This window comes from Chionomys nivalis, chromosome 5 (assembly GCF_950005125.1).
Source record: "Chionomys nivalis chromosome 5, mChiNiv1.1, whole genome shotgun sequence".
Taxonomy (NCBI): domain Eukaryota; kingdom Metazoa; phylum Chordata; class Mammalia; order Rodentia; family Cricetidae; genus Chionomys; species Chionomys nivalis.
Genome location: NC_080090.1, coordinates 71,018,700 through 71,033,561, shown reverse-complemented (window position 1 = coordinate 71,033,561; position 14,862 = coordinate 71,018,700). Strand labels below are relative to the sequence as shown.

The 14,862-nt window shown below is 39.6% G+C and overlaps 1 protein-coding gene across 1 annotated transcript in view; it reads right to left on the bottom strand.

The window, feature by feature from the left end:
* Pla2g4a (phospholipase A2 group IVA) overlaps positions 1-14,862 on the bottom strand; it is a 144,014-nt gene that overhangs the window by 23,785 nt on the left and 105,367 nt on the right. Inside the window, exons 11-14 of the mRNA XM_057769913.1 lie at positions 10,132-10,269; positions 9,919-10,011; positions 6,032-6,103; positions 2,578-2,820 (exon numbers count right to left, since the gene is read on the bottom strand). Coding sequence (XP_057625896.1) covers positions 2,578-2,820; positions 6,032-6,103; positions 9,919-10,011; positions 10,132-10,269 — 546 coding nt within the window. The remainder of the gene's footprint in view (positions 1-2,577; positions 2,821-6,031; positions 6,104-9,918; positions 10,012-10,131; positions 10,270-14,862) is intronic.

The following is a 14,862-nucleotide window of genomic DNA, read 5'->3' as shown; positions in this document are numbered from 1 at the left end:
CAATTATCTGAAAGCTAAAGTCATCGGTACAAAATACTTTTCCTTTTCTCATTTTTGACTAAAAAATTATTTTAAGGCACTCAAATTTTAATGTATATGAGCAGAATTGCCATAGAATAAAATATAAGCTTCTCCCAACATTAACATCTAGACTGGACAAAAGTTTTTACTTTTTCTTCTTTTGCATGGAGGACATGGACAATTAGAAGCGATATAATCATAATTATTATCTTAATTGTAGCATTCAAGATGTACAATACATAAGATTTGGGAGGGGGTTAGTTTTACTGTTTATTACAGTTATTTACTTCTTTATGTGTTGGAGAGGAGGTCATGCATGTGCCATGGTCCACGTATGAAGGCCAAGGACAACATTGAGGGAGCTGCTTCTGTCTATCATGTGAGTCTTGGAAATTTAATTTAGGTTGTCAGACAAGACAGTAAATGCCTTTAGGTACTGAACTATCTCATTTGCCCATAAGTAGGGATTTTAAATCTCTGGAAAAGAATTATCAGAGTTTGTGATAAACCAGCCCTCATCTGGAAAAGCACTAATAAACTCAATTAATTCAGTTTAATATGCAATAAGGTTTAGCAATAGTAGTATCAAAACAATAAATGTGAATGAATTTGTTATTGAACTGATTAGAATTTTCCCTACATATTTCAATTGAATAAACATAAAAAACATAAAAATCAATTTTAATGTAATGTTTATTTTTCCAAAAGTCATTAATACAAAATGACTTTCGGTAGAACATGTCAGAAGCATCTCAAAGATGCGAGCTAGAGAAAAGGCTCAGTGGTTAAGAGCACTTATTGTTCTTGCAAAGGACCCAAGTATCATTCCCAGCACCCATGTCAGATGATTCACAGCTGGATCTCCAGCTTCAGGGAGCTGATAACTTTTTTCACCTCCTTGGGCACATATACAGACACACATACTTACACATAGAGGAATAATAAAAATTTAAGTTCTCTAAAAACAAATCTCAAAGGCGTTTAGTAAAAACTTCCATTCTTACATCAACAAAACAATGACTAATGAAACCACAGGGGATGCCGTGTAAAGGGGAAGACTCGGAAGCCAGACTCAGAGACCTGTGGCTCAAGCCCAGATCTGCCGAGCATTTGGGACAGAGATAATGCAATTATTTTCTTTGATATTCCTTGTCACCGAAGCTTCCTTATAGATCTAAAAAAGCTATAATGTGCTTAAGCCCAATCAGCAGTCATCATAAGGCATAAGTTTGTAAAGAACCAGCTGCCACAGGGAGGCCAGGAACTACAACTATGTGCCACAAACCAAGGAAAAGAATGTCATCAACTGGAAGCTTTAATGTTAGCCTCCTCAGTCCAGGGGAACTGCAATAAATATTACAGCTAATATGAATGGACTAATTGGAATTATATAATAATGTATAATAACAATAACTGGAATTATAAATGCATAATTATAAGTAACTCCTATCCTAGAGTTTAAGGTGACACACATAATACAAAATGCAGTGTTTTCTCCCCTTAAAGTCAGACAAAAAATAGAAAAGAACAACAAAATCTGAAGCCTATCGTTATTTCAAAACCATTCGCTATGTATGAGGAACAAAAGGGCAGTGGGAAGAAAGCTTTGCGAGATTGTGATGTTTCAAATATCTACTTTAAAGTTTAACAGCATCTTGGCAATGACCCAAGACAGAAATGATTAAGAAATGATATTTGGACAACTAAGTGAAAGTGATGGTGTGATTGAGAAAAAATGTAAGATCACCACAAGAAAAGGTATATTACATTATGATTCGTCACCAAAGCAAATGTAACACTTACTCTCTAAGTCACTGGGGATCTGATGAATAAAGGTTACTAGTTTTGGACATTTGATTAATGACAAGTCTGAAAGTGACTAGATTCTTACCGGGCAACTTCACAAAGTTTCCTAATATTCCTGAAAACCGGAGTGACAGTTTCCCTGTCCAGAGGGTCATTGCAGACTGGTCCACGCCAACTCCTTGCTGCATTCTCCCCTGCACCACAAGAGGGCGCCAGGCCCAGTGCCCTTTCACCACATGCTCAACTCAAAACTCCACCTGATCTACTCCAAAGAGGCCCGCCCACGGGAAAGGAAGAAGGAAATGAGACATAGCTGTTTCGTCTCTTTCCACAGCCAGGCACGGTTGTGTAGGCGTTTGGGGAATTATTCTTGTGTTTTTGGAGTCAATCCTGGAAGCCTTGGCCTTGCTCCTCTAATCATTGCACCGTTCTCTAAGCACCTCCTTACCTGCTTTTTACACTCATAGTAATTTTCACGGTAGAAATTTCCTGTTGTCTGTAAGTGAACCCTGACCATTAAAAGAAAAGAAAGGCTTTTGGGATTTCAAAGAATACTAACATGACTAGGCCATTTCCTAGCCATTGCATTTTTCTTCAAAAATAAAACAAAAACAAACAAAAAGAAATGAATGAATGAATGAATGAATGTCCCTCACAGGTCAACGTTCTTAAAATTGAGTCTAAATAAATGTTAATGGGAATTAAAAGACGACCTCAATTAGCTCCTGAGGCTTCCGCTTCGGTGCGTACCTGCTACAGCCGCATCAAGTTCATCGTCATCGAAGGATTCCAGGGGGCTGAGGTCTCTCAGCGGGGACAGTGGATAGGATGTGTTGAGATTCAAGCCCAGCATGAAGTTGTGCACCTTCCCTGCGCGGCCTTCTCGGGTGTTGAATAAAGCTGAGTCACTCACCAAGGCCATCAGCATTCGATGCACCCAACTTGCTTGATTGTCATTTTGGTACTCTCTTTCAGCATCTTCGTTCTCAGTGCCTGGGGTGAAGGAACACAGCGCATGTCAAAGAAGCACACGCATGCCAAAATTAAGCTGCTTGGTTGTTGCTGCTGTTGTCGTCAATTTCATTGGTTAATCACCAAAATTAAAACTGAAGTTCTGGGGCTTTGACTCAGTATGTTTGTTTGCATAAAACAAGTGCCCAGTCACTTCTGTATCCAAGTGTTCATAGTTTTACCTTTTACCTACACACGGTGTCAGGCTATTCTTCACTGATGCCTCTTGGTCTACTTAGATATTTCATATGCACTCTTAATATTCTCCTTTCTCTTTCTCCCTAGCTCTCCTCCATCTAACACACACACACACACACAGAACCTGTATTAGTTAATGCTACCATCTATGTGGCCTAACTTTTTGTAAGTGCCCATATCCTGCTTCATAAATATCCACGATTACAGAAAGTTAGAAGGGACCACAGAAAGACCCACCACATGACTCCTGGTAACTAAACACTCTCATGCACTGATCACATAACTGTTATTTCATCCTCGCTTATAAGGTCTGGTTATTTAAAGCCCTGTAGCTGAAACAAATGATATAAAGTGTTTTCAAAGTCACAGTGGTCCAAAGAAGCAATCACAAATGACTTTCCTCCATGCCCACGATAACTCCTGGGAAATGCTCATTATCTGTGTTCCCATCCTCTCCACTTGGTGCTAACTATGAGCCCCTTTCTATCCTTCATTCCTTCATTAGGAAACCTCATAAAACTGTTCTCTAAGAAGTGCCTGGCCTTATAGTCTAGCCTTACAGAAACCCGTACAATGGCCAACTGCAGCGTAACCTAGCAGCATAACCCACTCACATTAAAATGAAAGAACCCCTGCTCAAACCTCTTCTGTTCCAACTTCCAAAATCCTGGAAATAAACACGCAGAGTTATATAAAACTCTCTGTGTTAAGGGGCTTGTTTGCTTGCTTTTAATTCTAATTTAATTGTTATGGTATTTTGCCTGCACAAATGTCTATGCATAGTGTAAATGTATTGCTTCAGAAGGCCAAAAGAGGGCGTCAGATCCCTTGGAACTGGAGTTGCACATGGCTGTTAGTTTCCAGGTGAGCCCACTGCTTTTAACTGATGAGCCAACTCTCTACTCCCTATGTGTATTTTGAGAGATGAGTATCTACATTCATTCAGTTTCTATAATTTCTTTATAAATTATATGCAAAACATAAAGCCATAAACAGACAGAGGTAACTTAAGTACTTATTATAAAAGGAAAGAAATATGAAAAGGATGCAGACACCATGCTTCCAACAATGTGCAAGTCCAGAAAAGGCAAAACTACAGAGAGAGAAAAGTCGTTTTCCTCCACTGAGAGGATGGTTACGTAGAGGAGAGAAGATTTGGACAATTGTGAAATGAAGCCATGCGACATTACAGTGCTAAATCCTTCTCACAAACCGTACCCCATAGAGGGCGCAGACCCAGAGTGAACTGTCCTGTAAACAGAGACCACGACATGCAGTAGAAAGTCATCAGCTGTAACAGAGGCACGAGGCAAATGGGACAATTCATAGTGGGGGACACAGTCTGGGACAGAATGGGGCAGGAGATTCTACCAAAACGACTTCTCTGTTCCAACTTTCATGGAACCTAAAATGGCTCGCAAAGCATTTCTTTTAAAAGCACAGGGAGAACTAAGAAATGCTCACCATGTCAACCTCGAAGTTACAATGAAACTAAAACAAAGCCAGCAAATTCAAAAACACCTCCTGAACTTCTCAGCCTCAAAAACCAGCTAGTGCTGAGTGGTGACTAAACTTTCTGGACATCTATAGCAATTTCCTCAATCAGTAACAGACAGCTATGTCCCCTTCAGGGTCTCACTGAAGAGTCTTCAAAGTACTAGACATACGGTATGTGTGCCCCGCGTGCTTGCAGGTTTCCTTCATTAAAAACAAATCCGGTGGACTATACCTCTAAGCTGTAGGCGAGCCACTACAATTCAATGTTTCCTTCTAAGAAATTCAAAATGCAAGTCTGAACACCTAACAAAATATAAAACTTAAACTTTTAAATGAAGGCTTATTTCTTGCAGGGTGGGGTCTTCCCAGGACTCCAGCTGATAACCAGGGCTGCCAAGCAAGGAGCCATCTAGGGCTGAAACCTAGCTGGACTTGGCTCTCCTGAAAGTTTGGGCGGCACGAAAGGAGGGAGTGTTTAGTGCTCAGAAGCCACAGCGCACTGCTGTCCATGCCATGGCCATGTGCAGCTACACGCTGTGGGGAGGCAGCTGCTCCCTGCCTTGCATAAACTCATCCTGTGAAGAAATGACAGCAGGCCGGAAATGAAACAAGATTCTCTCTTTTCAGTGATAATTGGAACGGGCAGAAAACAAGCCTCCCCTACATGTACACCATGCCTGGGAGAATTCACTGGTGGCTTTGGACAAAACAGTTTTGTGCTTTCTAAAGTCTAGACAGTTACAGTCAAATGGTAAAAGACTTCCAGTTCTAGATGCTTAGCTGTTTTTCCATTTGTTTGGTTCTTGTTTATTTTTTAACTATCTCTGTACATTTTTATGAACCGTTTTCTTAGAAAATTGCTGTTAACATATACAATCTCTAATTTTTCTATGCTAACAAATACCACACTGCAACAAGTATCTCTGGACCTCATCTTCGCCGTCATCCTCATCCAAAATGCACCGCCAACTACTCTGACCAACACCAAACTGAGATCTAGCTGCACTGTCTCACTGCCAAAGGAATCTGTGATATTGGCAGTCTTGATAATCTGAACACACTCCACCACTGCATTCTTCCTTAGAGGTGAGTTACTAATCCCCACAGAAGACTAAGGAATGTGCCGACAGTCAAACCTTTTAGAAGGTTTAATGACAATATTTAAGCGATGTTTTCATTCATTTTAAAGCTAACTAAAAGAATCCTCCAATCCCATTTCCCACACTAAGTGGTCTATCCCAATAATCCAGCTAGAACAGAATTCACTACTGCCACCACCTTAGACAGGTGTTGTACTGCAAACATATTTGAGGCTTTAAAAGAAAGGAAAAGATGTGGTTCCACAGCTTCTTGGGATCTCTGCAATAGTCCTGTCTCTCACTGGACGCCTCCATCCCAACACTTCAGGACATCACATGTCATCAGCATGAACAGAAGGGTTAGACGAGCCTTTCCCCTCCTCTGCTCACAATTCACAGGGAAGCTCTCACTTTCTTACCTTTAGGGCCTTGGGCCTCATCATCACTGTCCGAGCTGTCATTGCTCACGATGTGCTTTGCCGTAATATTTTCTGTGGGAAGGAGACAAAACCATTGAGGCATCTCAGGGATCAAAATTCATAACTAAATATAGGACGAGGATGAGGGAGGGTGGTGCACACTTTCAATTCCAGCAGTCGGGAGGCAGAGGCTGGCAACAGGGAACTTTACATCAATATTATAAATGGAGATTCATCAGATTCACCTGTTCTTAAAAAACTTACCGCTGGGTAACAAAATATCCCAGCAAACAAATTTAGTTAGTGTAAGTTTATCCATTCCTAGTTTTAAGGAAAGGGTTTTTTATTTTTATGACTTTATCTTCACTTTAATAATAACAACTGCTTGGTTATGTCTTGAAATAGTGTTTATGAAAGTGAATAAAGGACAAAATCCAAATCTACAAGTGATCTACAATACAGTCTCCAGAATATGAAGAAAGCACACTCACTTTAATTAACCTCTGATTTTTGCCAACACTAAAAAACATCTGTTGATTTTTCAGTATGTCAAGAATTGTATGTTTCCCTTCAAGGCAAACTAAGACCAGGAGAACCAAGGGGCACCATTCATCCTAATAAAAAGACGGCAGTAAAATCTAGTATCATCATTAGCCATCTTTTCCCAGGAGAAATGTGCCTAATTTGTAGACCCTGAATATTAGTATTGTGATCATCATTTACAGAAAAATCAAGACATATGAACTATCCCCAGAGTGACTTTTTCCTTCCTCTTTGGTTGCAAATAGAAATGACGATTTTTCTCTATTCAATTTCAAGGCACTAGTTACACATTTAGAAATCTCTTTCACAGAACTGTGTGGGAAGCTGTAAGCTCAGAAAAGCAGAGGTGTGGCGTGCAGCATCCCCATATTTCTCTCCCTATGTCTGAGACACTCACTAGAGCCCAGGAGCCTAGATGGCTACACAATAGAAAGAAAGGTTAGTGAATTCCTGAGAGCTTAAACTTACTTTTTACTGGTATCAGTGATAAACACAAAATTCAACAAAAGAAAGTACTTAAAAGCTAATGCGATTGTTCTGTCCATATTATAGCCATGACAGCACTAAATCTACCGCATGGTAGAGGGGGACAGCAAGACAAGATCCATTCCAGATGTCGTCCTTCGGGTGGCTGTGTTGCTGCCTGTATGTTCTTTTCCTTGGGAGTTTCCTTTTATAAGCCCCTGTTGTTTGGTTTTGCTCTACTTTGGCTATATTTGGTATGTTCATTTAAGAAAATCACACTGTCTTCTTTGAGAGGACATTTTCAGGGCAGGAATGGTTGACTTTCAACTCTTGTATCTTTATACAGCTCTTTTTAGAGGCAAAATTGTGCACATGGAAACCTCCTTGAGAAAGCAAATGATTTAATTTAAAGTTATTTAACTGAGATCCAGTTTACCTTAAAGTATTTGTTAAGGTAAGAGGGGGAAAAAAACCCTTCTGGGTGTGCCTTAATAGGGGGACCTCAGCTACCCAAAGGCAGAAGAGGTCCCTAAGAGTCCTGAGGCCCCTCAGTCACCTCTTCGGTTTCATTTCTGGAAATCCTTACATAATCTGAGGTAGCATGCCCCCTGCTGACCAGCAGAGCCCAAGCACACCCTATCCTGTGCCCTCAGCCTGACACGGAGCAGCCAGCAGCTGACCACTGGCCTCAAGGGGACTTCTCCACAAAGACTTCTCAGCACTGTGTGCTGTAAGCTTCTTCCTTTGGCTTGGCCAGCAGCCACTGTCTCGCCCACCTTCTGATGTGTAAATTCAACCCTAGTCTCTTCCTGCCTTAGGAGAAGAACAAATAATTAACTTGAGTTATCAGGATTATTCAGAGGAGATGGAACACAGGAAACAGGCCACCCAGCGTGGGCTTCCTCTCTGCTTTCCTTTCTCTTTTAAAAAATTCTTCACGTAATCCAGAAAGGACGGAATGACTCAGAAAAGACTGAGTGACTTCCACAAAACTACCGGCTGAAAACAGGACATCCATCTGGGCTGCAACTATTCACATTAACCAAGCAGGATTACCTCATCCTTTACTTTTGCCCAAGCTAATCCAGATCTTTCTATGAGGTCCAGATTAGGTTCAATCTTACAACCTTCCACCCTGTCTGGGTAACCTCTATTTGTTGCTGTTACTGTTACAGTGTTGGGGATCAAACCCAGGACTCTGGACACAATAGACAAGCATTCCACCACTGAGCTACTGCCCAGCCCTTCATCTTATACACTTTGATTCTGGTTTAAGCATGGAGAGATTGTGAGTTTGCATTGAAGACCACCTCAGGCTCCAGATGGTACCCACTTTGCCTGCTCCCTACCCGAGAGATGCTTGGATGACAGCAAGTACCACAAGCAACAAGTGGGCTTTCTGTTTGTTTTTAACATCATTTAGAAATAGGTGGCTCTAATGAAATAATAAAATTATTTTTCCAATACTTTCTTAAGAGTGATCCAAAAGAACAAATGACAGTCCTAAAGAGAAGATGAAGGAGCCATCAACTTCTGGAATCAAGTCCCCTTAGCAGGAGAAATAGTACTCAGAATGGCATGTGTTGCATTCCAGATCATGGTTCAGTTCCATTCTCTTATGCATATAAAACTTCATTGTGTCAGTTGCCATTGGTCATGATATCTGAAGGCCACATATTAGAAAAAAATAGCAGGGTATGCTTTTAACATAAATATACCATTAAAATGAATTGAGCATTTAAAAAATTCATTGTTTTCCTTCTGTGTTCCTAGACAGACCTGTGATATCACATGGACAGAAAAATAATAGTAGATAATTGGCTGCTCCCCTGACCTCTGATACACTGGCCTCAAACTCATTCCTTCATTTTTTTGTTTGTATTATTTCTGAGATAGGCTCTCATGTATCCCAAGAAATTTTCTAACCATGTGGTGTAGCTAGGAATGATCTTGAACTTCTCGTCCTTTTGTCACCATCTCCTGAGTACTAGGGTCACAACATGCCTGAGTTATGTTCCTAGGAATCAAATTCAGGACTTTGTGGGCTAACAAGGACTCTACCACCAGAACTACATTCTTGGATCCAAAAATTCTAACTCAGCTTTCTATGGTTTCTTCCTACTGTCCATCAAAACATAGTACTTACTGGATGCAGATTGCAAGACTTTGGGCAAGTCATGAATGCATGTTCTACTTTTTATAAAAGTCAAATTTATTAATTCAGAAAACTATATTCCTACATATCCCTGTAGTTGTCTAATGACAACTATAAACAACTAGTCCTCAATAGAGCTTGTCTACTTTTTCAATATTTACAAAACTTGTTCTTAAATTTTTATAGGATGAATTATATTTAATGAAAACCATTAGTTTTTAGCTTGCAAGACATGACTTAATTTATCTGCTTTTTAGAAATACTGCGAATTAGTGTCATAAAGGATAGACTAGCAAAATTCTAGTAAGTTAGCACTACATCAATATGTGACAGGGATGGATTCATCCCTAAAAAAAAAAAATCAATATTCCTGTGTCAATAAACCTAATCTTTAATAGGCTACCTTTATTGTCTTAAAGAGGAGTACTCACTAACAAAAACAGTGTTTAGAAATATAACAAGGAAAAGAACAGGAGATGCCCAGGCACAAACTATTCTTAGAACAGTGGGTGATCTTTGTAAATTTCACAACTGCGATGTCATAATAGGATGTAAATCATATGGACAGGACTTTTAGGAAACACTTAGATTGTTTCAACAAACACAGCTACTGATAAATTAAAATCCCTATGAAGAGTTAATGTTCTCCACATACGTATGTGTTGTTTATCAATGAAGTTGATTTTCAGTATAGCTTTTCATAAATACAAGACATTTACAATACCTAATTCCTCCTCCATTGTAGAACCTTTATTTTGAGAACCAGAAACTCCCAAAACTCTGTTGAACAATATGGAAAAGGCACTGCCCCAGACACCTAAAAGAAAGGAGAAATAGAGAATAACTTAAATTAACTTAAATTGCATCCATGTTTAAAACGAGAGAGAGAGAGACAGTGAGAGAGAGAGAGAGAGAGAGAGGCCTTTTGATCACTCACCCATTAAGAAATGCAAAGGGTTTTCTTCATATTTTTTCACAACCGTTCCCATAAAGAACTTGCTTCCAAATAGGTCAGGAGCCATAAAGGTACCATATTTTGCCATGCCAATCTCATATGGACTAAATTCAACCCAATCTAAAAGTATTTTAGAAAAAAAGACATATCATTAATAGGAACATTATACAGAGAAACACATAATTAATAATGACTGAAACAGCACCATGATTAACTTCTCTCATTATGTTAGTTAATTAAAATATTGATTAATGCCTAATACATGATACCGTGTAGTGGGTGAGAAAAAAAAAAGATGAAGACAATATAAAAAGATCCCTTCTAATTGGCACAAAATGAATACCCTTTTTATGTAAAAACTCAGACATCTTTCACATAGTCTACTTTAAGATTGTAAAACTGAAAGAAAAAACTCAGACATAAACTGTATTAAGGAAACCAAAGAAATTCAACTCTTTATGATTAATCACACCCTTGACAAAATGGGGAAGAAGTATTTTCTGTGCCTTAACTTAACATTTTTTATAATTACTTATTCTAAAGTCCCAACCATAATACAAAAGACATTATTCTGATTTCTTAGCAATACACCAAGATCAGAACTGTTAGGTACAGTGCACAACGTAACCCTGGAGCCAGAGAGTCTGGGATCAAACACTATGAAGTAGCTCACAAACTGTGCTCATAACCTGAATACATCACCTATCTCCTCAGGTCTAAGACCCTACTCTTAACAGAATGAATAAAATCAGTAGGTGGTTTGTAAGATTAAGGCGCCAGTGAACTAAGAAATGGAGGAAGTATAGGGGAAGCCACGACACAGTTCATTTAATAGCAGCCACTGTGATGCTTGTGGTCTGTCCATGGCATCACCGAATCTAACACTGATCTGCATTTTAGCAACTCCAAATGTCTGGGTCTGACTTTTGCTGTGCTGGTCACCACTCCATTGGTTTCCTTTCTTAGCATTACTGCCCACAGCAGGATTCTTACTTTAACTCTCTTTAATCATTGCCTCCCTTGATATAACAGCCCACATCTGGAAAGCCAAGTACTAGAGGGTTTATCCTTAGACATTGTCTTCCTCACCACAGGCATCATCCCCATACTCCACAGGGTGCTGCACCCTCTCCCTGGATCTCCACAGGGACTTCCTAAAATATCTCAACCCTCCCCTTTTCCCTCTGCATTCCCACTCCCCCCACAACCCCACTCCCACCTACTGGGGTCAAAATAAACTTGGAAAAACAGAAATGACAGAACACCAAGGCCAATTGAAAGCCTCCTCTTGCCTTCTCACCCTGTGACTGAAAGGCAGGTACACCCCATCTGCTCACTTCAACCAATCCAGCATCAAATTTTCTATTATTGCATATTATTGCACCCTAACCACGCAAGCCTTCCTGCTGTTCCTCAGAAGTCAAGGCCATTTCCATGGGATTCTTTACCTGCTGCTCTTCTCTGCAATTACATGGCTTCTCTTTACATTTAGTTTGAAATCTTGGCTAAAGATTCTCTGTAAAGACCCACATCATGTACTCCCTTCTCAACTCCAAGTGGTCTGTTATCACTATTTTGTTCCGTTTACTTTTCTGAAATGATACATCTGAAATATATTATTCAATAACCACAGGACAAATAAGTACACAATCTACTCATTTTTCTGTGATTGTTTTGTAGTAAACCTTAATCTGAACTCAATGTGGGACAAGGGGCACTCTTACTACATCAGTTATCCCAGTCAACTGAGAGTGTGGACACCCCCTATTGGAGAAACAAGGCTGTTTGACTATTAGAGTTCATGGGGATACTGAACTACATCCATTACGAACACAGTTTTGACTTTCAATTCTAAAACGTTTAAATGTCCAAGAAGTGTGTTGTCATCGTTTTAGAAAAAGGATCATGCTTCACATGTTCTGTTTGCTCAAGGGTGAAGAAAACTTGGCTTCCAGAGAGGAAGCTGTAAAATCATAATTGTGATGAGATAGCGTGTCTCATTTAAATCCAGGCTGAATGGCGCATCTGAAAGAGCCTGTTTTAGACTGAAGGATGTGGCATTGGAAGACATGACTTGCAGTGAAGCAGAGGCTAGTCAAGAAACTCCTGGGCCAGTGTTTTCATTTCTAGCACTGTCTTGGGAACTAACATGAATCTCCTCCCCCTTTCATTTTGATTGATCCCCACTTAATTGCTGCTGTGGGCTGACCACACTGTGATGACAGACATTTTCAAACACTCAGATCTGCCCTCCGCTCCTCGCCGAAGGCCTCCTCCTGTTACTCAGTTCCAACCCTCCAGCAGTTGACTCATACATTTCAATTTCAGCCTCTCTCCTGTATCCTCACTTGCTGATTTCCACTTCCTGTTCAGTACTTCACTCGGATGCTCCATCATCACCTCCCACGACCCTTGTCTGAAGACACAACCTCACCACCTTCCCTCCTCTCCAACTTAGCTATTTTGGGAAACTACACTATCAGCCCAGATAAATGTTCTATTGACTGACTGATGCATTGATTGCTTAGAGCTCTGTTTACTACATAAGATCTGTCCTCCAGATGTACCGGCACTGAGCATCTATCTACTTGCCTCTTTCTTGAAGAGTATCTCCCTGGTCTCAGGATCTCTTCACAGTGATTCAAGTTGAACTTGAAAATTAAAGTTCCTGCTCCTAACATCTTTACCTTCTTGGCTACCTGAATTAAGTTACCAAAGGACTTAAAAAAAAACATTTTTAAAAGATTTATTATTTTATGTGTATGCATGTTCTATCTACATGTATGGATTGTATCACATGTATACCAGGTGCTCACAGGGGTGAGAAGAAAACACAGGATCCTCTGAAACACGAAATAAGGATGGTTGTAAGTAGTCATGTGGATAGTAGGATTCCCAACCCAAGTCTTCTGCGAGAGCACCAAGAGTTCTTTAACTGCTGAGCCATCTCTCTAGCCCCTAACTGATGTAGGAGCGTCTTCTATCTATCTGTTGCTTTCATTGGTTAATTAATAAAGAAAACTGCTTGGCCTGATAGGTCAGAACATAGGCAGGCAGAGTAGACCAAACAGAATGCTGGGAGAAAGAAAGCAGAGTCAGGCAACCACCATGAAGCTCCAGCCCAAGATGGACATAGGTTAGAATCTTCCCAGTAAGCCACCTCGTGGTGCTACACAGATTACTAGATATGGGTTAAAGCAAGATATGAGAGTTAGCCAAGAAGAGGATAGATATAATGGGCCAGGCAGTGTTTAAATGAATACAGTTTGTGTGTTGTTATTTTGGGTGTAAAGCTAGCCGTGTGGAAGCTGGGTGGGACAAAAAGCAGGCCTGCCTACAGCTCCTTCTACACCTAAGCAAATGACTTTTTTGCAAAAAATACTAACCCAGTAATTTAAATGCCCAGCCCCAGCCCCAAAGCAATAACCATTTCCCATAATCATAAAACTAAGACAGCTGGAGATACAATTGTTTCTAACTCAGCACTGAAGTCTTTCTCATGGCCACAGTCTACACAGCATATGCATAAGTCCCAGGATCCTCAGTGGGGAGGGCAGGAATGTTAGTGACTCCCCAGAACAGACTTTTGGCTCTTTTCGAAACATGTCATGCTGTTCCTATTCAAAGATATATTTACCCCCAAGTCCAACTTGAATCCTATTTCAATCACCCCTGTAAAATATTTTTATGACTTTAATAAAGCTATATAATGTTATCCTATGTTATATCTACACACTTCAGCCAATAATATTTTAGATTTACATTATTAATTAGTCCAGGTTTCAGTTTTATGTCTTCACTGAGACTATTCTTTCAGGGAGGAAAAGCAATCAGTTTCATAACTAGGTTTCTGTTTTAAAGGTTACCATAAACAAGGCATGGTGATATGCATCGGTAATCCCAACAACTTGGGAATCTACGGAAACATGATATGCATGTCAAAACTTTGTCTCAAAACTGATTAATTTATTATCTTTATGTCTAGTCTATAGCCATAAGTCATACTCAGTAAAGGTAAGTTATTCACCTTTGGAAAACCTTAAATGTGGCTTTAAATCTTCACAGCAATGTAACAGAGTGGAGGAGTCAGACTATTTAATAGTTTAAACACTAATGTTCATTTGTTGAAAACCTTCCAAAGAAAAAATCGTCTAAAGTTGTTCCAAGAGTCTGGAAGAAAAACATTCTCTGGTATTCATGAAGCATAATTGTTGACAAAACTCCTATTAGCTGATTGGATTTTTCGGCAGTCTTTAGAAAATAATTCACTGATTATTTCAATCTTTCTGTTCTGTTAAAAAGGTATTCTCTCACAATAAAGACATGTTTTCCTTCTTTCTTCTTTCTATGTTTTTCTTTTCTAATCACTCAAGCAAAACTACTTGAGCATTCATGATATACAACTCAGAATGTCTTATCTGGGTGGGTACCAAATTCCCAGAGCTAATGGAAGACACAACTTGACCCTCCTTATCATAGAGGCTTAATAGTGAAGGTCAATGGTGTGTAGCATCTCATAGAGACAGATTTTCAGGCCAGACCCATTCAGATTCAAGATCTACAACTGAAGAGTAACCTGGGCCATTAGCCTCCAGAAAAACTTATTCATATTTTAGTTAATTTTTTCCTTGTCCATGGTTGTCAACTAAAAGCTCTGAGAAAATAGTTGCCAGTGTGAAAAAGGTTATAGTAATTGTGACAATAATATATATA